Below are 24,010 nucleotides of genomic sequence, written 5' to 3'. Positions count from 1 at the left end.
CACAGAACTATTAGTTTCAACAGACAGAACACCAAAACTAGCTTCAAAGCCTGTTTATACGACGCCTGTCTGGGTTAGTGCAGACGAAATGCATTAGCGTTAAAAAGTGCAGAAATAGTGCTACGAAGAAAAGTAACTTGTTAACGAGTCGCCCACTAGCAGTTAAGTGACAATAACGCTGAGAACAAACGACAGATGCAGCAAAAATTTGCAGCAGGGACATGTGCAATAAAATTAGGTTAACTTGTAAATAACTGTTGTTACATCATCGCTTGTAGCATATGCCTTTAGCCTGAAGGTGACCAGTGGGTGTTCTAAACCGGTTACGGCATGGTGAAATGTTCAGGTGATTTTGTCATGCAAAGTATAAAGAAAGAAACACAATCACTTAAAATCCGTGGATAGTGTTTCATTCTGTTCCAATTTCGCGGTTGATCACTTATACATTCGCGATCGTAAATTTCTCCCTGCTGCTAGAACAGTAAGGTTGCTGAAAAAAGAATACTAGGTTTCAGAAAAAGATGGCCGAAACTTACTTAGGAAGACATAATTCATACGTGTTGTGGCCGTTCCCTTTTTGAAAAGTAAACATTATTTTACCATATTTAAAAGATATTTGATAGCTTCCAATCCAGAGCTCTACAATTCAGCAGAAAACTGAATGCTCGTTTTAAAGTTTGGCCGGGATGGAATTGTCGCAATAACCGGCTGAAATAAAAATCTCTCTGGAAAATTGAGTTATCGGTAGAAAAGTCATAACAGCGGCTCTAGATTTAGTATCTGACTGCAATATAAAACGTTCTGTCGTTACTGGCGCCGCTAGCAAAATAAACACACTACGTTAATCCATGGAAACAGTGATTGTAGCGCACGATTTAAAAACTGCAAACTAAGTGTAATTGTTTGGAAATAAATCGAATACTCTTTCACGTCAGTTTCTTCAGTAAAATAAATTACCGCTCACTCATTTAAAAACATAATGGGTTTTTCCAATAGAATTACAGACACTGCGCCTCGTAATATTAAACTTCCTAACAGCATTTAAAAATATAGATGATAAATTCAATAGCCCTGGTCTGGAGCAACTATGAAGACATAACTACAGAATGAATATACTGCAGCGACTGACCATTTTACAGTCAAATCTTAATTGCTTCCTATTAAAAAGACATCCGCAGGTGGATTACGTAATGCCTCTTGTTTTGCGTCTCCACCGCATCCACATTAGTTTCGCGGCTCGCACTGCTCGGAACGTGTTGCTGGGTGGCAGCTTGGACATTCTTTGCGGTACTTACACAACAGATAGTCAGAACATTATTAGTAAAACAATATTTCCGCACTTTGCGCTCTTCTCTCATTACTCAACAACCATTTAAATTTCATTATTTTCTATTACTATTGGGTTCTCCTTATTAAGCATATTCCAATTACTTAAAGAGAATTTTACGCTTTTATTTACAAATCACTTTTGTGGTCATTCTGGAAATATGGGTACATGTGTTCATACATTTTTGCTGTGATATAACCTCTATAAAATTAGAATTCAGTTTACTCATGGTGGTTCTGCCTCGCGCTTTAGTATCCTGCAAGTCACTGCTTTTTCCCTCGTTGTTAGCGGAGTTTGAGGTCGAAAGAAACATTGTTGTAGAAATACACATCGCAGTTTCATGTCTTTTTTGAAAGCGGTATTTGCATTTCATCTCACTTTAGAAATAGAAATGCAGTTACATGTGTCAGCACTCAGCAAAGTATTACAGTGTTTATGTTTGTTCATGTATTTTCAGTGTAAGTTGTAAGCGTGTACGTGCTCGCGCGTGTGTGTGTTAGTGAGCATCATTGGGTTGGTGTGAGATAGTGTAAATTAGTGAAGATCTCTTACATCTTCGTCAGAGATGTGAGTGGAGGTGGAGGAGCCGGGTTGAGAATTGGAGATGTGGTTCGAACTTTGTGTGTGTGTGTGGGGGGGGGGGGGGGTTAGTGATTATAAGAAAGAAACTGTGGAAGGAGATGGTAGTGGTGAGTGGAGCCTGGCTGGGGTTAATAATGAGTGGGTGACATACGAAGGATGTGGTCGTATGTATGTATTTGAAGTTATGTTAAGTGTCATATTAAGTGTTTCTGTAGTTCTATTTCTAAAATGGGATGATGAGCGAATAATGCCGTTTCAGGATAAGAGAAAGTACTTTGAAAAAAAAAAGGCAAAAATTTCCAAGTATATATGCACAACAGAGTTTCTTTCGACTTCAACCTTCGCTAACAATGGAGGGAAAATCAGCTGTTTGCAGAACATATGAATAGGAGGCAGAAACTCCGTAAGTAAGTAGCACATCAGCTCTATAAAGGTTTTAATCTATAACCAAAAAATGTGCAAACATATGTATCCAAAAGTTCAGAATGACCACAGAAGATGCATTGTAAATAAGAATGTAACGCGTCTGGTGTATAATTCTCCGTCATTAATTGGGGTAAGCTTAAGACGAAGAAACCAATGACAAATTTATCAGCTGCTATGGAAGATGGACATGCAAACAAACATTCATTATCTTCGTTTATAAATATTAATTTAATACTTTACAGCGGAATAACGAAACATACTCAAGTGGATCAGTGCAGTGCGAAATGCATTGGAGTAGTTAGCAGCCTAAGTTCTTACGTAAACTAATTGCTCACAAGTTTCAATAAGTGTTTAAACCATATTCATTGCCTGGGAGACGAATGAGTTCAAGTCCGGGTGTGGGATACAGGTTCAATATAACGTTGTTAAAGCGAATGTTAGATTGTGTAACTACCATAGGTGATTTGGCAGCGTAAAGGTCACTCACATCACGTTACAAACTGAGAACAATAATAGTTGAGGACGGAGACAGTGTAACCTGTGAGAAATATAGCTTTTGGTAGTAAGAGGAGATCACACGCTGTTCACAGAGAGCACCGGACTCAGCACCGCATTACGACGGCCCTTCGCTGCTGAGATACGCCGTCTACGGCAGCGTCATCCAGTCCAACATCCTGCTCTTCTGGTACCAGCTCCTAAGTATTTTCAGTTTCGTACGCCGCCGGATTTCCCACAGAGGAGACAGGATGCTGGTTTTCGCCTGCGTTTACACTATTCCGTACTCTTTGTTTCCAGTGGTACTACTGCAAGCTCCGTTATGGCCAAGACCAATTGATAACGCTGCTAGTTACTGATGAAGGAATCTGGTGCATTCAGGTTGCGCTTGTAGTAGCTGATTCGCTTCGGCACTTGTTAAAGTCAAATTCAAGGACTGTGACTGAAAACCAAATAAACAACCTGTCGTGTCTTGATTTAGAATTGTAGCGACAAACTAGGAATATTTTACTCATCGCAGAACTACTTTCTCTTCCTGTTTTTAACTAACTTATTTGCTTATTGCTATCTCTTTATGCCTCTGTCTCAGCGTCCCACTAACTGGTATTCCTCCGCTCTTACCCTCTGTCTCTCGAACTATTCGTTTCAGTCCTGTAAGTATTTCCCTTGCATGACCTCGTTTCGTCAGATCTGTAAGCACCGATTTACTTGCACAATACTCACGTTTCTCGTTTCACATTCATTGCATACAACAACAATTTTTCGAATCATTTCCTAAGATATGAGCGAATCATTTAAAACATAGACGATTCCATTTCCGACATTCTTTTCGGAAAACACTGAACTCCATGCACACCCTGCAGGTACCAAATTTCGGAGAAAAGTTTCAAGAACTGATGAATGACAGCAAATCCCACTGCAAACCGGTAATGTGGTATTTTAATGGAAACATGGAATAAAAGGCCACCAGTTAGTGGAATACTTTCACTTTTGCACTAGAAATCACAGATAAAGGACATTGGTGGAAGTTTCTGTGAAGGAAAACTTTTCTTCCTGAAGGAACAAGCCAGACAAGGAGCAAACGCGATTGGAAATTGCAAAGTAAAAAGTGTGCCCTCGACAAGAAAGACTGAATCTGTTAGTGTGACATTAACTAACCGGTAGTGTGTTCTTTCCAGTTACTCTCTGTGATATCCAATAAAATGTCAAACGCTACAACAGTATCACCATAATACCTTAACCAACACTCAAATAATAGCAGTCCCTGGCCACAGTGTTGGTGTTGTTCTACGCAAATGTCTGTCCTATGGTTAGTGCACGAGGCAGAGAGACTGGAGCTGTCTCTACCTGAAACTTGAGCTAACGAGAATTACGCGGGCGCCATCTGCGTAATTGGCGGAAGCAGTTTAATTAACGCTGTGACGTTGCTGGACCTCGTTTGCTAAACGTCAGCGTAGCTTCTGCTGCTGCTGCCGCTACTGGTAGCATGCGGCTTGCACGCCTAGTAATTAGACAACCAGTGTCACAACTGCAAACACTATAAGCGACAAGTTGCTGCAGAGTTTCCTCTGTGTGGAAATGTGGGGCGTCATTTATCTTTAAGTTTTCTTATGTTCCTTTAACCTCTTGTTAAACGTTTCTAACGACTACGGAATGACAAATGCTTATACTATAAAATTTCGACACTTCTTTGACAATAGGAAGCTTTTACTACCTGTCGGGTCACGTAACAGACTCATAAAGAAGGCCCTACGCACCCACCACCCACACACCATAAAGATATCTGATCAACTATTGTTTTTCCATGTTAAGCTTACTGCAAATAAAGAGTATTTTTCACCATATGCGTTTCTCTTTTATGTATAAAGAATCTTGTTAACATTTTGTAAGTACGATTGATAACTGTAAGCTTTTTTTATCTGTAGGGTCACGTAACACACTCATGAAATATGTCCTTCTCACCCACTACCCATATACCGTAAAGATATCTTTTTGATCAATTATCGGTTTTTCCATGTTAAGCTTACTTTATTTCTTCGAAATTGGTATTAATAGACCGAAAACAGTACTTTTTAATAAAATTTTGCCTGTATTGTATGTTATGAAGTCCTACCCGTTTTCCTTCGTTGTTAGCGGAGGTTGAAATCGGAAAAAAGTAGTTGTCATGAAAACAAACTTAACATCGGGTTTGTTTTTATAAACTGTACTATACTCAGCTTTGGCTTCCAGGCCGCAGATCTCGGCAACAATTCAGTGATATTACTAATTCGTAGATCTAACGAGATATTACTCAATAAAAATACATTTAAATCTTGGATCGTTGTTCTTGCGGAAATTTGAATGGTGTTTTAGACTTTATGAAATCGTCTTTCCGGCCATGCTGTATAGCAGCTCCTGGCACGTAAACGTAAGTACACTTTATTCGTTGCTACAATTTTAGTCGGATGGAGTTGGATCGTGTAAGAATGTCTTTGAAACTTTGAACGTTTTTAACAGGTCCTACACTAAACATAATATTCTGTTGTAAGCTACTACTTTAAAATGTGCCTTCCACACCACAAGACAATGCAGCACGTAAGAACAGTACCTACAATGTGTAAACGATAAATAAACAGAATAGTAACAGTCCTAACTTTCTAAATAATAATGTACATACTGGCGAAGACATAGACTGCCGAAACATGTTCGAACATAAACAGAACTGTATTCTGCATACGGCGGAACAGATTTCCGAAAATATTTACATGTAAAAACGGAGGAACTATGTGCACCTGTAAATTACAGCTCCCCATGTTGAATGTAAACCGAGAGTTCGATGGCATGATATTAATTAATTAAGAATGTCATCAGAATACAGCAGACTGTTTAGCCCTCAAAAAACTTACTAACGCGCCAACAGCAACAGTATTCCTTCCAGCTACATAAATAATGTAAAGAGAGTGTTCAGTCAATGACAGGTATCACGTATTCTTGGTAAAATATTCTAATTGTTCCCATATTTCACTATATCAAGATTTACAAGTGAGTCATTTGTAATATCGAAGTCATTGTAGCCTAGGTGTTTTCCAGAGAGATATTTAGTAAAGAATGTGCTGTAAATGACTCTCAGCAACAAACTTAATCTACGTAAACAAAGATTCCAAAGCGCTTCAATCAAATCTTCCACGTAACAATGCACATCCGATAAAGAATCTTTCTTTCTGGTGACACTTTTCCTATTTGGAGTTGTATAAACTTTCGATGCCATTCGTCCGCCCCGGGAGTAGAACAATACTAATCACAACCTCCACCACGAAAGTTTCTGTTAGTCCTGGGAAATTTGTCTCACCAAGAAATAGTATTGTGGAGCCGTATCTCAGCATAGTTTAAGCTGCAAAACCCGGAAGTCAACGTATTTATGTGATTGATTAACAAAGTTACTCAATTATATTGGCCATTATTTGATGAGTTCTTTGTTTGCAAATAGTCTACAGATACCTAGAAAGTGTGACTATTATTCAGTTTGTAGAAGTCATGTGTCTGATTAACAACGTTATACTGGCCATTATTTGATGAGGCCTTTATTTTCAAACAGTCTACAGATACCTAGAAAGTGTGACGAGGTATTTAATTCGTAGAAGCTATGTATCTCATCTTGTGTATCAAAGTCCAAATTACACGATTTTTGTGTTTATCTGGTCTCAAATGCCATGATCTAACCATTAATTCTTTCATCATAGAAGTTTCTGTTCCCCATGTTTTGGTTTATAGCTCGGTGCTGTATTTTTTATTCTGGTTTCGTTAATTTATATCCTGTGTTTCTGTCGTTTATACGTATACTTTACTATCTTCATTGCTCTTCCTATTCACTAAGGAGCATCCCACGAAGTCTGTTTTCTCTGCACCTGTGGTCTGTTGTGGATATATCGTAGGAGTTAATCGTTGTTTCCCAACTGTGGTTTTCACAGCGCTACACAAGAAATTTTTCTTGCTTTCATTGTAAGTGTGGCACATTGGGATCTAACTATAAGAGAATAGTACGTCTGTTTTGTTGTTAATATATGAAATTTCGTAGAAATATTCAAATTGTTTTGTTGAGTTACTTAAACGAGAGAGCACAGCTCTCTGTCGAGGTCATATTCATAGTGAGCTAAAATCTAGACCAGGTAGTCTCGCGGTAAAGGGCGTCCCCAGAAACCGAATTCCGGTCGGCCCATGTATTTTTTCAGGCTGCCTTTAACCGTTCACCTCTCAATCATTTGAAGATTCATCAAGACGAACACGTAGTTCGGATTCCATGTTAAACTATAGGAACATATAGGTTCTCTTTCTCCAGTTTATTACTGGCACAGGCTATGGACATGCAAGTCGCTGAAGTGGTGTCCAGTTGAATGCCCCGCACCAGGCCTTTTAAACACACGAAATTTTTATTACTTGGCGATGTAAAGAGAGAGATGTGTTTTACCTGGAGGACAGTGTATCTAGGGACACGTGATGTTTCCTTGTCGGTGCTTCAGCGTAATGGCCGATTTTGGAATCACATGAAGGAACACGCACTAGAGATCACCATAATGAGTTTCCACCATTTTCTATTGATTTTGTTGTTATAAAGTATGAGGACGTGTTTTCTGCAGCGTTTGTAAGTATTAGGAGTTCTACATATTTAAGTTATGTATGATATAGTCCACTAAAATTATTAGGAGGTTATTGTTAATTCTTCAGTAACAAATTTTGATGGTGAGTAAAATTCTATATATTCTTCAAACTAGTTACATAACATGTGGACGGATAAGCAACAATTCGACAGTCGAGTGCCATTTTGCATATTGATAAAAGGTCCTTTACCACGGAAGAAGTGATATTTGTAAATGGAGTATCTTTAATGTATTAATAATTTCCCCTGTCTTGAGACTGGAAATTTGCGTTACCGACCAAGAGCATATATTTAGAAACGTTTTCAACTTTTAACTCATTTCTGATAATACTTCTTCTTAATTTAATTTCTCTCACTTATTACTGATTTATAGTAGTGTAGTAATGTAACACGTAGACTATTAAGTACAGTCCTGACAAGATTTTCTCGATCGGATGACATTTTATTTTGAATAGAATATGTGTTCCTAGGTCCGTCGGAACAAATTTTTTTCATTTGGGAAAACCTTACTTTTACGGAGTAAGTTTTATGGTTCCAGAAAATGACTGCAGCACATATAAACTAAATACTATCATATAAACAACTGGAACTGCTGATTTTGTTTGAGTCTGCAACTGCTTTCTGGGTCGTTAAAGTGTCTCTGAAGAAGTCCCCAGCTTTGGAAAGCGAAAAATTAAGCAGAGAATTATCTCGTGGACCACGACCTAATGCAGATAAAATGAATCAGCAATAATAAAAATACATTAAACTTCTGTTACACTGCTTGGTAGAGGCGAAAGTCTGAAAAAGTCTGAAAAATGTTGCAAGATTCAACAACCCTCCCCTTTATGAGAAGTATTATCATCGTTTGTAAAATGTGTAGATAATTTATTTTGCCGTTCGTCAATGTCATAGTCAAAACAAATACCATATGATGATCCATACTCTACACAGTAATGCGTGTCCTCCGATTATCTTACTGAGTACGGTGTTATTCTGCCATCTACACACCATGTTGGACAGCGACAACAGGTGAGGAAAGGACTCTGCCTGAAATTATGTTAGTGGCCAGGGCAGGTAACCGGAACACTGGTGTGTAGTTTTGACAGCTTAATACAGATTTCACTGTGGATAATCACCTCCATAACAGTTTGGTCTCTGAGTTTTTATGTACCGATTAGTGGCTAGCAAGTTTTGGTCGGTCGGTCCGTGACTGTGTCTTGGTTGGGTTACCCACGGATCAGGTGTAGTTGGGCCCACCGCCTGTCTCACCTGAGTGAACGTTAAGGTTATGAGAGCAGGCCCACCTCCCCCTCCCCTACCCCCACCCCCCTGGAGACGTCCGAGTGCCACTGTCTATACTGTCCTTTTCATGGATGTTTAATGGCCTGTTGGTAATCTATTATAACCAATGCTTAAAAGAAATTTTTTATTGTGTTTTATGTAAATCAAGTTATCTAAATCATTTGTGAGCCTTGAGCCGCTTAAAACCTTATTCTTAAATTTAGTTATTGTCATTGTGTTGCTTTTTCATTTAGTGGCCATAAAAACTTAAAGGTTAAGGTATTTTTGAATTTCTGGAAAATCAACTGTGGGCCTTCAGCCGCTTAAATCCTTGTTCTCAAAATTTCCCTTTAAGCGAAAACATTGGAGCCTTCTGCCTTAAAAGATTATGGTAATATATTTTACAATTTTGAAGTTTAATTGTGGCCTTCAGCTGTTTGTATTGCACCTTGTATATGTTTGTTCTATCCAATTTTGCCTTGAGGCTTTCCGCCTAGCTGTGATGTATATATTAATAATTTTATTTACAATTTTGACTGCATGTCTTCAGTCACTTGAAATTTATCTTGTTGCTTTTTAAGATTTCTTGTTCGGAGGCATTCAGCCATGAAAGAACTGGATTTTGAAACTCGTAGTTGTGAAGGTTCGGCTATGTGCCGTTTTGGTTTGAAGATGTTATTAAATTACAATAAATTACAATGTTGAAGTGAAACTGACCGCCACCTTATTTGGTGCGTTTCACAATCCTAATCACCTGTTATGCCCAGTGGGTTTAGCCGGCGTCTCATGAGGGACGGAGACAAAGACGGTAGCTTATGGAAAAACACATCGTCGGTACGAAAAAACGTCTGAAGTCTTCACTTATTTTGTTCCAAAACCCATAGCATTTCTCGTTTCACCAGCTATAGATGGCCCTTAAAAATTACTTCTTTGACCCAAAAAGTCTATAGTTATTGGATTATCACGGTAGATATTGAAGTTTTATATAATGATGATATGGTAAAATACTCTCCTGTTTGCGTGCTATCAGTTTCCAAAATCTCATTTCCATGTCTGAAACCGTTTTTGAATTATGAAGAATGTTGTGGACATTGCCTCTGCCTTTGTCGCTGGCGTCGCGCGATTGCAAGTAATTGTGCTACATCAGATCAATTTTCTCGAGACTGCTGACAACTAGATATCCCTACCCAAGGCTAAAAAAACTCATTATGTTAGCTAAATTTCACATGCTACAACATATTATGTAATATGCACCAAACTTAAAATCATAGCGACCTCTATTTTTCATTGTACACTTTTCCGAATTTCGTTCAGTGTCTTACTCTCACGTAAATATCACAATGACTAAGACCATTAACGAAATGACGGGCACATCAACATCAACCTGAGATATAAAGCTATAAGTAAAGCAAAAATGAATTTTTATGCCGTATAGTTTCCATAAACCGTTTGAGAAAGATTGCAGGGTTGGCGTCTTGATTCTTTCATCGCTGACCGGCCGAAGGTGGAAAACACTTATCGGCCTCCCCTTCCGAACAAACGAATGAACTCGCCCAGCGCTTTGGACGAAAACTGGTCATTGCATCCTGCGCGAGCTATACGCTGTCTGATCAGAAGGATCAGGACACTCCTATGTAAAGTGGATGTCATCACTAGATGTCACGAGAAGCCTGTTGTGAGGCGGACCCACCGGTATAAAAAAAGTTGGGGAACCTGTGTCGTCAGCAGAGATGCAGTAACGTTAGAATGAGTCCAACAGGAGTTCACAGTCAATTCGAAAATGGGCTAGCCATTGGATGTCAACGAAGAAATCCATCGTGCCGATTCAGTAATAATGTCAGTAACCCCTAACGTGAAATGCTTTGAGTTAAATGTGATGCGTAGTGTTCCACTCGCTCACGTGTCAAGAGTTAACCTGCCGCTCATAGCGTTTTATTAAGGGAAACAGGTCACTTCATTCTGATGTCTCTTATTAATATGATGACCTTACGGCCAGAGAAATGTCCGTACTGGGAACTGTAAATAAAGGCGCGCGACTGCCGTGAGAAAGAACTGCTTTGATATGGGCGATATGTTGGATGTTACTTTCTGCTATAAAATCGTAAAAATGACGACGTAATGCATTCTCATCAGATGAATGTACCTTATTGATCCGCTTAAACATATAGCGTTGGTACAGTGATGATGATTTTTCGATCTCTCTTGCCCATCTTTACACTAATGTTGTAATCTACACTCCTGGAAATGGAAAAAAGAACACATTGACACCGATGTGTCAGACCCACCATACTTGCTCCGGACACTGCGAGAGGGCTGTACAAGCAATGATCACACGCACGGCACAGCGGACACACCAGGAACCGCGGTGTTGGCCGTCGAATGGCGCTAGCTGCGCAGCATTTGTGCACCGCCGCCGTCAGTGTCAGCCAGTTTGCCGTGGCATACGGAGCTCCATCGCAGTCTTTAACACTGGTAGCATGCCGCGACAGCGTGGACGTGAACCGTATGTGCAGTTGACGGACTTTGAGCGAGGGCGTATAGTGGGCATGCGGGAGGCCGGGTGGACGTACCGCCGAATTGCTCAACACGTGGGGCGTGAGGTCTCCACAGTACATCGATGTTGTCGCCAGTGGTCGGCGGAAGGTGCATGTGCCCGTCGACCTGGGACCGGACCGCAGCGACGCACGGATGCACGCCAAGACCGTAGGATCCTACGCAGTGCCGTAGGGGACCGCACCGCCACTTCCCAGCAAATTAGGGACACTGCTGCTCCTGGGGTATCGGCGAGGACCATTCGCAACCGTCTCCATGAAGCTGGGCTACGGTCCCGCACCCCGTTAGGCCGTCTTCCGCTCACGCCCCAACATCGTGCAGCCCGCCTCCAGTGGTGTCGCGACAGGCGTGAATGGAGGGACGAATGGAGACGTGTCGTCTTCAGCGATGAGAGTCGCTTCTGCCTTGGTGCCAATGATGGTCGTATGCGTGTTTGGCGCCGTGCAGGTGAGCGCCACAATCAGGACTGCATACGACCGAGGCACACAGGGCCGACACCCGGCATCATGGTGTGGGGAGCGATCTCCTACACTGGCCGTACACCACTGGTGATCGTCGAGGGGACACTGAATAGTGCACGGTACATCCAAACCGTCATCGAACCCATCGTTCTACCATTCCTAGACCGGCAAGGGAACTTGCTGTTCCAACAGGACAATGCACGTCCGCATGTATCCCGTGCCACCCAACGTGCTCTAGAAGGTGTAAGTCAACTACCCTGGCCAGCAAGATCTCCGGATCTGTCCCCCATTGAGCATGTTTGGGACTGGATGAAGCGTCGTCTCACGCGGTCTGCACGTCCAGCACGAACGCTGGTCCAACTGAGGCGCCAGGTGGAAATGGCATGGCAAGCCATTCCACAGGACTACATCCAGCATCTCTACGATCGTCTCCATGGGAGAATAGCAGCCTGCATTGCTGCGAAAGGTGGATATACACTGTACTAGTGCCGACATTGTGGATGCTCTGTTGCCTGTGTCTATGTGCCTGTGGTTCTGTCAGTGTGATCATGTGATGTATCTGACCCCAGGAATGTGTCAATAAAGTTTCCCCTTCCTGGGACAATGAATTCACGGTGTTCTTATTTCAATTTCCAGGAGTGTATATTCAGAGCTGCATCAGCTCTTCCGATCACCTTATTAATGGCGACTGGAAGGCTTTCGTTTTAAACTTTTCTTTCTCGAAGTAGACACGTAATAGGCACACCGTTTCTTTCGACTGATCTCGCAGAGCAGTCCCCATACTAAGAAATCCACGTCGAAGGGCTCTACACTCAACACTTGACGAATCTCTGGAGATACAGCACAAGATCAACTCCGATCCTCCTACACCTTAAAGCTCTAAACGCCTCACATCCAGATCGCTGCCAGCGGAAACAGACTAGAGATTAGATAACTTGGTACCAAGAAATTATAAGATAAAATCTGGAAAACAAGCAGAGTGAACCCAACTTTTCGGGCTTTGGCCTTCAACCCTTGGAAAATCCGACTGGGGATGGATGTTGGCCGATGCAAGAAATATTATGACTGTATGTACCCACAAGTTGAAACCGTAACTGACTGTGAGCAGCTGCAAACCACGGAAAACCTTGGCACAAGGATCATCTCGGGACTGACAGCAAAATCTTTTGGTCTAGTGTGTAACTATGTTTTTCTGATGCTGAATAAGTATAAAAATAGGTATTTGTACAAGGGAAGCTATTATATTACGTTACAGAATGAATAGTGAGTTTGTTATATATGAAACTGAAGAGTTTAGCATATCACGGAATTAAGGATGGAATTTGTTCTTGCTCTCTGAACACCCACTTGGAAACATATACTGAATCATCTTTCACTTATACGAAATTCGACTCAGTAAATACAGTTTCAAAGCACTTTCTTTGTAAAGCAATATTCCCACAATTCTGTTGAGGTTAAATAGATTTTTGGCTCACTAAATACTCTTTCAAAGCACTTAAGTTTTAAGACAATGTCGTCACAATTCAGTTTACATTAAATACAGTTTTCATTTATCAACTTACAAGATACGGTGACTTCACACTACAGACATCTGCAATGGAATCAGCTCTCGTGGTAGAGGCATGCATGCTATTACCAAGCAATCTTTTGTGACAAGATGTAATTTATTTATGTCACATTTGTGTTATGACAGTTTTCGTATGTTCACTATTATTGTTAGATTTCTACCCACATAATCAAATGTGCCTCATGCTGTTTTTTTCCATTACTATACAGGCTGAAGTACAGGTAGACTGAAAACTGTCAGCAGATAAAGGTTTGTTTTTGCTGCTCATCGTATAAAATAAAAATTAATTTCTCTAAATATTTACGCCTGCACAAAATTATAGTTTAACGGCCAGGTGTTGACGTCATTAGAGGCAGAATAGAAACTCCGACTGCTGAACAATGGGTAAGGAAAGTGGCAGCGGACAGTTCAAATAAAGCATTCTAGTGCAGTAAGTGATTTAGGAAAGCCTTGGAAAACGTGAATGAGGTTGACAGGATGGGGTTCGAACCAAACTCCTCCCAGATGAGAGTCCCAGAGGAACACTAACGGCCACAATGCAGAAAATTCCGCTGGTGCACTTGAATTGTAGTGAACCGAAATAGTTAATTCCGCCGCACGGCGGCTCGATTTCACTATTACAAACACTTGATGTAGCTCACAGGAAAAGCTCCCCAACAGCGAACCACTGAAACGAACGACACACCTTGAACAGGTCTGACTAGGGTACTTAACACGCCACTTAACTTTGACATCCTGGGTCGGTCTGCCACGAAGCTCCTAGCAATCGGACAGCTCCACACACGCTCCAACATTGTGCAGGGACCGCCGGCAGAACCAGCCGATTGCAACGCATGGAGATGTCCACCCTGGTCCGCACCAACCGACCGACTGCCCAGAGAATGCCAACAACATCTAAAATAGTCGTCTGTGGAAATAACACCAACTGCACACACAACCTGACAAACACTTGCACGAAGACCTGAACAATACCCAACAGTAACTAAGTACGCACGAAGACAAATCGGTAGTTGATGCACACACACACAGCCGACTCATGAACGATCGGCTAGCCAAAATGTGTAGTCCGGTAGGACCACCGACCGACGATCCACCAAGACCGTGGCCCGGGTCAAGTGATGCGTTGCAGCAATGGTCGGGCGAGCCATGTCGATGGAGACATCACACCTCCAACCTGACTGCACTAGTGCCGCATCGCAACTCCCCAAGTGGCTGGTGTGGACTGCGTTCCAGACGCGTTCCAACTGACTGGTAGCCCGAGCTCGCGACCCGAACTGGCTTATGACAGACAATGACCAGGAAGTATTAGCAAAGATAATACGAGAGGGGATATATTGATAAGCGGTGCTAGTGCCGCTCACCGTCAGGCAAAGCAGCAACTCAGTGGCACCAGTAATGTAAGTTAACGTAGTGAGGTGGAAGTACGTTAAGAAACAGGGTGTAAAATACATGATGGCAGGAACACGAGCCACACACGGCTCACCTCCCTTAACGAAATTAATAATTTCAGGTTTCTTTCGCAGTTGAGATGGGACAGTGTAAACTTCGTTGTGTTTGGCAAAAGAAGCAAATTTTGACATGTCAACCTGAGAAATATGTAGGTTTTACTCAATTTTCGCCTGTCATGACGCTTCTCTGAAAGTTACAAGTGGTGAAGGGGCCAGGAGAAAATAAATCGCTGCACTATCGATGGAATTATTTTTAGATACTATCGAAAGCAGAGGTGACATATAACTGCACAAAAAATGTGTGCTTAGGTTTCAGCTTAGAACGGCACTTTCCCCTCCAGCGGTCGGCATTTCCCCTACAGCGCTCTGAGCGACCCCCCACCAATGCCACTTTCCCCCACGCTTCACAAGCCGACTGCGCATCTAGCTGCTACGGCGTCTTGCGCACACTATACCTGTGTTGCCTGTAGCCTGATAACCAGGTAGGAATCCAAAAGTCATAGTGGCTGCATCGATGAATACTGCACAGCGGCTATACTCCTATACCGCAGATGTTTAGCCGTAAACCAACGGTGGATGAGAATAACAATGAGCAAGTGGTGGCAGCTGCGGTGGTCACGTGCGTGTGTTGTTGCAGGAGAAGGGCGAGCCGCGGCCGTACGACCTGCGCTCCATCGGCCACTATGGCGTGCTGGGGCTCGGCTTCTACCCGCAGGTCTACTACTACTGGTGCGTCGCAGCGGGCCCTCACCACCATGTCTGCTGCACGGTAGCGCTGAGCTGGCCACCTCACCAACACCCCGCTGCTTATTTTACTAGTTTCCCATTACTGTTGTTCATAAACGTTTCTTATTACCATCTTTTCAGTTTATCTGCTTGTGACTGCAGTATTATGGCACGTGTCTGCTTCTGACTGTAGCTAGGTGGGACTTCTAGTTACTGTGTTACACACGTATATTGCAAGTTTAGTTTCAATTCGTACTTCACAGTCCTGGATAATGCATCTTATGTTCCCGTTGCTAGCCCGTTTTTATAGCCATGCAGCAGTTCAAGAACTGACCTGTTATTGCTATATTTAATTCCTTTTATCTGGCTTTGTTTCGTATGGTTACATCTATTGCTTCAAATTTTCTGTTTTTTAGTGGCTCTATCACGATTAATTTCATTAACTGAATGGCGATATTTGTTCTAATTTGCTCTCAACGCTTGTTTTGGACATTATCTATTTTTAATTTCTTTACTTTTTTTACCAGTACCGATATGCTAGTTTCTTCATTTCTTCAGTGTATAATTTTATGCTAGATTTCTCACAACCTGACACAAGTCGGGTACGGTATTTTTCAATCAGTACTTTTCTTCGAATATTAAAAGTCAACTACGAGGGTTAATTCTGTATCTGTGCCAGTCCATCATTTCAAGCTGTGGACAATATCATTCATGTAAATGTTAAAAAAAATGTTATGCCATAGCAGTGTCTGTGTTGTTCGGAAGTACGATCCTAAAATCCTTCTACATGCAACAGGCAGTGCGGCGACTATAGCTGTTATGGAATACGTGAAATGTATTCGCAACGACTATCATTGGCCGTATAATCGAATGACGACAATGACAGTTAGCATCGGATCGGGACTCTAACCTGGATTTCCCCTTATCACGATAAGCGGAAAAAACGGGTTCGAGGCCCGACCCAACACCAAGTTTCACTGTCGCCGTTAACATTATACAACTGACAGAATTCCGTATTCGCAAATGCGAATACATTTCATGTATTAAAAAATGTTGCTCGTACAGGGCCGCCTTATGTAACAACTTTATTGTTATTATTCGTTTCCACATCTGTGTTGCTGAATTTATTACTATTTTCCTGGTTTCAAATAGATTTTCCAGCAAATAAGCTGCTTTTGGTAACCGTCCTTTTCTAACATTCTCTTTATACCTTTAAAGTCTCTAAATCATATATTACTTTTTACGTTGGGCCCACGGCTGTTGTGTAGAAATGTTATCTATAGTGGTTTCACTTGTCTTCAATCGAAGCTGTTCCTTTCCTATGAAACTGACCTCAACTCTTTCACTAACTAGGGACGTATTTTTCTAACAGGTTATCGTGTGGCCGAGCAGTTCTAGGCACTTCAGTCTGGAACCACGCGACCGGTACGGTAGCAGGTTCGAATCCTGCCTTGGGCATGGATATTTGTGATGTCCTTAAGTTAGGTTTAAGTAGTTCTAAGTTCTAGGGGACTGACGACCTCAGATGTTAATTCCCATAGTGCTCAGAGCACTAAGTAAGTTATCAGAGAATCCATGGGACATTGCTGCATATTATTGTTGTGTACTCGTACAATGTTCCAACTGACTTGTGCGAAAACCTTTTCACACCTTATCACAAGTGATTATTATCAAAAGCCGGCCGGTGTGGCTGTGCGGTTCTAGGCGCTTCAGTCTGGAACCGCGTGACCGCTATGGTCGCAGGTTCGAATGCTGCCTCGGGCATGGATGTGTGTGATGTCCTTAGGTTAGTTAGGTTTGAGTAGTTCTAAGTTCTAGGGGACTGATGACCTCAGATGTTAAGTCCCATAGTGTTCAGAGCCATTTGAACCATTTATTTTATCACGCTTGCTTTTAATGTCACCGAAGGTTGTTTTGACTTTCCTGTATGCTGAGTCTGTTCTTCCGACTATAATTTCTTTTTCGATTCCATCACATTTTTGTGCAGCCATTTCGTCTTAGCTTTCCTATACTGCCTATGTATTTCATTCCTCAAAGACTTGTATTTCTGTATTCCTGAGTTTCCCAGAACATTTTTGTGCTTGAACCATTTTATTATCAAAATACCTATCATAAATGAGAATATAATATGATCACTCATTTAACACGTCCCGACAGCTGCGCGCGTTAGCGCACCGCTTCCAGGATTCAGGGAGTGGCGCCGGTTCTAATCGAATCCGCGCGCCGAATTAACTACGAGGCCTGGTGTGCTGGCAAGCATTTCGAACAGGTTCTGACGCTATCATATGTATAGCACTAGACGCTAATACATCAGGTACACGATTTCCTTCCTTGCCATTTACAAAATGGTTCTAATGGCTCTGAGCACTATGGGACTTAACATCTGAGGTCATCAGTCCCCTAGTACTTAGAACTACTCAAACCTAACTAACCTAAGGACATCACACACATCCATGCCCGAGGCAGGATCCGAACCTGCGACCGTAGCGGTCGCGCGGTTCCAGATTTAAGCGCCTAGAAGCGCTCGGCCTGCCATTTACAGAATAACATGTTGGCCCTGCGTACGCACTGGATAAGCCCAGGAAAAAGAAAAAGAAAAGATATCATCATTCACTCCATTACCACCGGTACGTGTAGAACTCACCTGAAAATACCAGAGGGTTACATTTGGAAAACGAAATAGTGAGAAATATGTTTTCCCTATTGGCGCATCTGACGACAACATTAATTAAAATAACCGTACGTTAATGTCTTTCACTCCCAAAAACGGTTGAAAGTGAAAGGGGTGGGGGAGTTTCATTTACTGTTCGGAGAACGTGCGGTGAAAGTACCGTATCCGGTGTTGTGCGAGAAGCACTTATTCCTAAGCAGGCGGCAGTCACTGCAAGACATATAGGCGCGTAGCTCGGACAGTGTCATGTGACGTACCGTCTTCGATGAAGAATAACCTCTTCGAGCCATGACTTGAAAAGAAGTCCAAGAATAACGTCGAACCATTCAGCTTCAAAAGTGGTTCAAATGGCTCTGAGCACTATGGGACTTAACATCTTAGGTCATCAGTCCCCTAGAACTTAGAACTACTTAAACCTAACTAACCTAAGGACATCACACACATCCATGCCCGAGGCAGTATTCGAACCTGCGACCGCGGTTCCGGACTACAGCGCCTAGAACGGCACGGCCACCGCGGCCGGCGAACCATTCAGCAGTGCAGACTGTCGTGTGTGACTTTTTATTATTAACCTAGGTTTTGATCACATTTTGTGAAGTTATAATACTCCTAGTTACCGTTTTCGACTGTTGTAAGTCATAACCAGAACTAATATCCAACTACACGTCAACCAGTTGGCTAGCGCCCGTCAGAAATCAAGTTAGAAAAATGGACGCTAGGTGTCTACTTGACTTGTTACGTCTCGTAAGAAGATGTGACCGAAAAAATTATCAATAAAAAAGTGTTTTTTTTAATGGACCCCGTCCTTTGACAAAGTCAAATTTCAGTCACAAACTCTCACTGACACCTTTCGTTACTGATCGAATTTAAGAATTTAAAGTGCTGTCGTAATATACGTCTTCTTTTTCTTGGACTTATCACGTATCTTGACAGGATCTGCATGTTAGTCTGGTTTTGGCAAAGTTTGTGGTAGGTAGGGTAGCGGACGTCCTTATTGTCAGCACTCCTGTGTACATCATCCACGAAAACCGTTATGCCTGTTTACTAGCAAAGATTTACAATGTGGCGTAATTTTTGATGTAGTAGGATTCCTCTGCATTTGAGAACTTCTATTTTAATCTTGTCTTCGTCAGCGATCTAAGGATCTTGGGGGAATTTTCGTTGAAAACGTACTGAAATACAAGGAGACAGCAGTAGATTAAACAGAACGTATTAATAAGTTTAAATATCAGATGCGAATCAAGCTAGAGAGTGAAGTAGATCATCATCGTCTTCCTTTGAAGCATTAGGCCATTGCCTGTTTCGAACTCACAAATAAAACCATTCACATCTTTTCCGAGGTCTTCCAGTGTCTGTTTTTCCACCTATGACTTGGCATTGTCAAGAGCTACTGTCTTCAATTTTCACCATACTGTTTTTTTTTTCATTCGCGTTCAAAATATTTAATTCTGCTCCATTATCTTCATTTCCAAACACATCTCTTCTTGTAGAGCGCTCCGTCCTCGTCCGGAACCTCACCTCTGCTATTTGAATTTTTTTATTTTTTGTTTTTATTTGTTTATTTGTGGAAAGTCAGCCTTTGATTCCGCAGGATAAGACAGGAGCTGTTATCACTTAATAAGATGTCATGGTGGTCTCTTTTTGCATGTATGGGTCAATAATCTGCTAATGGTACCACAGAAAGCTTCAAATTTTTGTATTTTATTTTCGAAATCCTAGTGAAAATCAAAGCTTGTATCATAGGGTAAATAAAAGATTCGAGATAATTTTTCTGAAACAGAATTATCTGCCTTTTTTTTTGTGACTGGATATTTCCCTGGAACACCATTATTCGTTTTATTACTAGAAACTTTTAAATTGCTTTCCTTGTATATTTTGTTCAGCTGATGTACTGATCCTTGGAGCTCATCTTTATTCTTTTGAATAATGACGATATCATCTGCAAACAGAAGCATATTCAGGTACTCTCATCATTCGCTACCTCAGTTCCTTTGTTTACTTTAAGTTTCTATTTCTGAAGCATGAATTCGGTGTAGACATTAAAAAAAGCTGAAATCAGAAAGGTCCAGTAAAGAGAAACGCTAGTGCGGCAGTGAAGTGGTGGAGTCTGTCGCGGTGTGGTGACACAGGGTTTGGTCCGCTGCCGACAGGTACCGCTGGCTGGACCGGCGCTTCGTGGGCACGGCGGCGGCCACGGTGCTCAAGAAGATGCTGCTGGACCAGTTCGTGCTGACGCCGCCCCTGCTTGTCGCCTTCTACGTCAGTGAGTACTCTTTCACGCATCTCGCACACTGACAGCCTTGTGGTGATTACACAATTTGAGTGTGATAAAAACATTAAAAACAACTTTCCTCTCAAGCCAGCAAGTTTCATTTCGTTTCCTCCTCCCCTCCTGGGTGTTTCACTTTTTTTAGTCGTGTAGTGTACGTGTGTTGAGGCGTTGCACATTAAAAGGAAATCTTTTTGAATCGTTACACTGTAACAACCATACTTTCACGCGTTTTGTTGGGCTATTTATGTGGATTTGGGCGTTTCTGCACCGCCACTATAATATTTAACTATGATAAATTGAACTTCTTCCACACCCTTCAAATCAGCTGCCGGCCAACAATTCTCACTGTATTCGAGACCCACTCCACCCTAATCAATCTTTCACAAACTTCTTTCCCAAATACATAGCAATTATTTTGTTTTCCGTATTAAATAATTTTAGAAAATATTCTTTCTAGCATCCCACATGTAAAACGTTAAATTACTTCGCATCTCTTGAAACAGTAAAAGTAGCTCACTGGAAAATAGTCGTAAGAGCTGTATGTCCACATAGTAACTCCTACTTGCTTGTCAATTAACTGCATTCTCTGACCAGCACTTTATCATTGTCAGTCAGATTTTAACTCTACTCTTACTTACTCTTGTCGAAGGCAACAATAAATTATAAAATTTACTTCAGATTTGACAAATATTTTGACAGACGAGCTGTCAGTCGGAGCACCTGACTGAAGGGGCCACCTTCACTGTTTCAGGTATGAGCCTCATGGAGAGGAAGAAGGATCTGTTTGAAGAATGCAGGAACAAACTGGTGCCAACATTCAAGGTACGCAACTCCACTATCATCTCCTACTCGCTTCTCACTGACATTTTTTTTAAGATTCTGTCTTATTTTTTAACTCTTCCCCATGACTGTTCCTTTGCTGCTCTATTTTTTAATTGAAACACAGACCATTCGTAGAAAACCGATATCCATACATTAAGCATATCATCTACAAGATGAAGCCTATGTAGTTATGTCATATTAGGCCTGTCTACAATGTCTGCTATAGTATTAGAATTTAGTATAACATTTTTATCGTCTGTAATTAGATGTGTGTTAAATGAGAAATCATTTATGTATATCAGAAACAGCAGTGGTTGTAGTAGTGTACCTTGCAGAACTACATTGTTTTCCCCACTCAGAAAATATCTCCTGTCTTCAATTGTTGCATTGTACAAAATAAATATTTGTATTCTTTTTCTTAAACATAGTGTGAGTCATTTGTTAGTTACACAAGTAATTATGTAAAAGCATTTTATCCATCTTCAGCAAGTATATTTCTGTTTGTTGATATAACAAGCAACCAGTTGCACATAAGAAATTTTATTTTCTTTACCAATGCGTGAAACCAGTAATGGAAGTAAAATTTCTTTTGTACAACTGGTTGCTGATGATTTCAACCAATTGCGTAAAAACTGAGTTTTTCTAACGTAAAATTCTGATTCACACAAGAAAAAGTGTCGGACAGATCACAGAGAATAACAGGTGGAGCCTTGTAAAATTTAGAGGTGTCTAAATATTCTTCGTTGCAAAAACATTCTAAAATTCAAATTACGATTCACTTGGTGTATTATTATCGCCAAAGTGGAACACTATGCGAGAGGATATTACTTTCTTAAAAAAAAAAAATAGATGTCAACAGTAAACTTGGCTCTGAGCACTATGCGACTTAACTTCTGAGCTCATCAGTCCCCTAGAACTTAGAGCTACTTAAACCTAACTAACCTAAGGACATCACACACATCCATGCCCGAGGCAGGATTCGAACCTGCGACCGTAGCGGTTGCTCGGTTCCAGACTGTAGCGCCTAGAACCGCACGGCCACTCCGGCCGGCAACAGTAAAACAGTTTGGTAATTTTTAATATGATTCCAATTACCTTTCTTATTTATTTTTTATTATCTATTTTAACCACCCGAAAGATGACTTGATTTAGCGATACCTTCCACATTTCAGAATGGGTGGAACTTATGACAACAACCTTTCTGCGTCTAGTTGGAAATACGACAAGCTGTAAAGGCTTTTATTTTTGAGAGAGTTTATTTTTTATTTTAACTTCAAATTATGAAGTGGATTTGAGTGCACTCTCGCTTAATTTTATGGTGGTTTCTTTCTCAGCACACTTCATGAATTTTAAGCTGAACCAATTACCCCTCCTGCATTGAAGAAATGACTCCTAAAAACACCAATTTCCTGAGACATATATTTTCTTTTTTACCAGCAGAGATGTTAACTCGTTCTGCGAGCTGTTCTCTATGCTTGCTGTGCTACATACCGTACAGATTTACCGCTTACCTCAATTACCCATATAAAATGTAATATGCATACTTCTAGACTTTTTAGTAAACAACCTTCACACATCTGAGTAATTTTGGGAAAGCGTAAGTTAACCCTGATCGTTACTTGTTCTTTTCAACATATAAATTTTGTTACAATATACTCGGGCAACACTAGACATGCTAGGTTTTTTGTAAGGCTTTTCAACTTAATTAGTTTATTTGGAAACAAATTTTTAAAAAATTGTAATAACGTATCACAGAATAAGTAAAACCTGACATTGGCACTTTGTGCCTTGAAATCCAGTCTTCCTTTTCAATGTAGTTTTTAAAATCCTTTGTAATGGAATCTTTAATTATCCTAGAATGATGCTATGGTGGTATCTTAGTATTTTACGACATAAGGTTCTTTATCTTAATTAGCTACCATTCTTCAAGCATCATACACACTGACGTTAATTACTACGCTTCACTGCGTTCCAGCAAACATAGACCTAGTCCCACATTGTTTATATCAGTTGTAACATTTCAAAACAAAATAATTTGTCCCACTATAAGGTGCAAGTTTCTGGCTCGATTGCCATTGGTGAAAGTGCATAGGTAACGTTACAACTTACGCTTTTATGTCAGTAAATTTTCTGTTTAATACCTCTGTGGCAATTTATTCAGAGCGATCCACACCTTTTACCATTGGCCTATGCTTATCTCACCATACACAAACTGTCTTCAGAATTACGGATTTCGTTGAGTAAACACTGCATCATGAGTATCATTCAAAACATACAGCCATTAACGCCGCATTCCTAGCAGATCATAAGATATACTCTGACACTCTTAAATCTTACGTCGATATTAGACCGTTAAATAACATATAACGTGCTTGGCTGAAGTATTATTTGAGAATTCAGTACTGAGAGAATACTGAGAGATACAATGATGGTTTTAGGGGCTTTATCAAGCTGGTAAGTAATGGATCAAGACAAAGGAGTCGTACACAAACCTAAGTAAATATTCCATAACACCCGTTATATGTGTATGTGAGTTATGTTGTACTTCAAATTCTATTGACCCTTGAATTATCAAACTAACACAAACAGAATTCCAGGAAATTGTCTAAAACAAGAATGTCTGCTATTTAACTACAGCACCTAATTATTACTGCAGGTTTTACAGGGATATAATATTTGCCTTTTAGACACAGAATGACAGATCTAAGAATAAGTCCTAAACCAGCTCCTGTCGGAGCATAAAAAAGGTGAATATGTTTCTCTT

The 24,010-nt window shown here is 40.9% G+C and overlaps 1 protein-coding gene across 1 annotated transcript in view; it reads left to right on the top strand.

The window, feature by feature from the left end:
- The window catches only part of LOC126176955 (mpv17-like protein), a 33,107-nt gene that overhangs the window by 2,857 nt on the left and 6,240 nt on the right, over positions 1 to 24,010 (top strand). The window contains exons 2-4 of the mRNA XM_049924163.1: positions 15,393 to 15,484; positions 20,303 to 20,415; positions 21,176 to 21,246. Of these exons, the coding sequence (XP_049780120.1) occupies positions 15,393 to 15,484; positions 20,303 to 20,415; positions 21,176 to 21,246 (276 nt within the window). The remainder of the gene's footprint in view (positions 1 to 15,392; positions 15,485 to 20,302; positions 20,416 to 21,175; positions 21,247 to 24,010) is intronic.

The sequence above is a fragment of the Schistocerca cancellata genome, chromosome 3, assembly GCF_023864275.1.
Source record: "Schistocerca cancellata isolate TAMUIC-IGC-003103 chromosome 3, iqSchCanc2.1, whole genome shotgun sequence".
Taxonomy (NCBI): Eukaryota; Metazoa; Arthropoda; class Insecta; order Orthoptera; family Acrididae; genus Schistocerca; species Schistocerca cancellata.
Note: the sequence above shows the minus strand (reverse complement) of the source record. Positions and strands in the feature narration are given on the sequence as shown.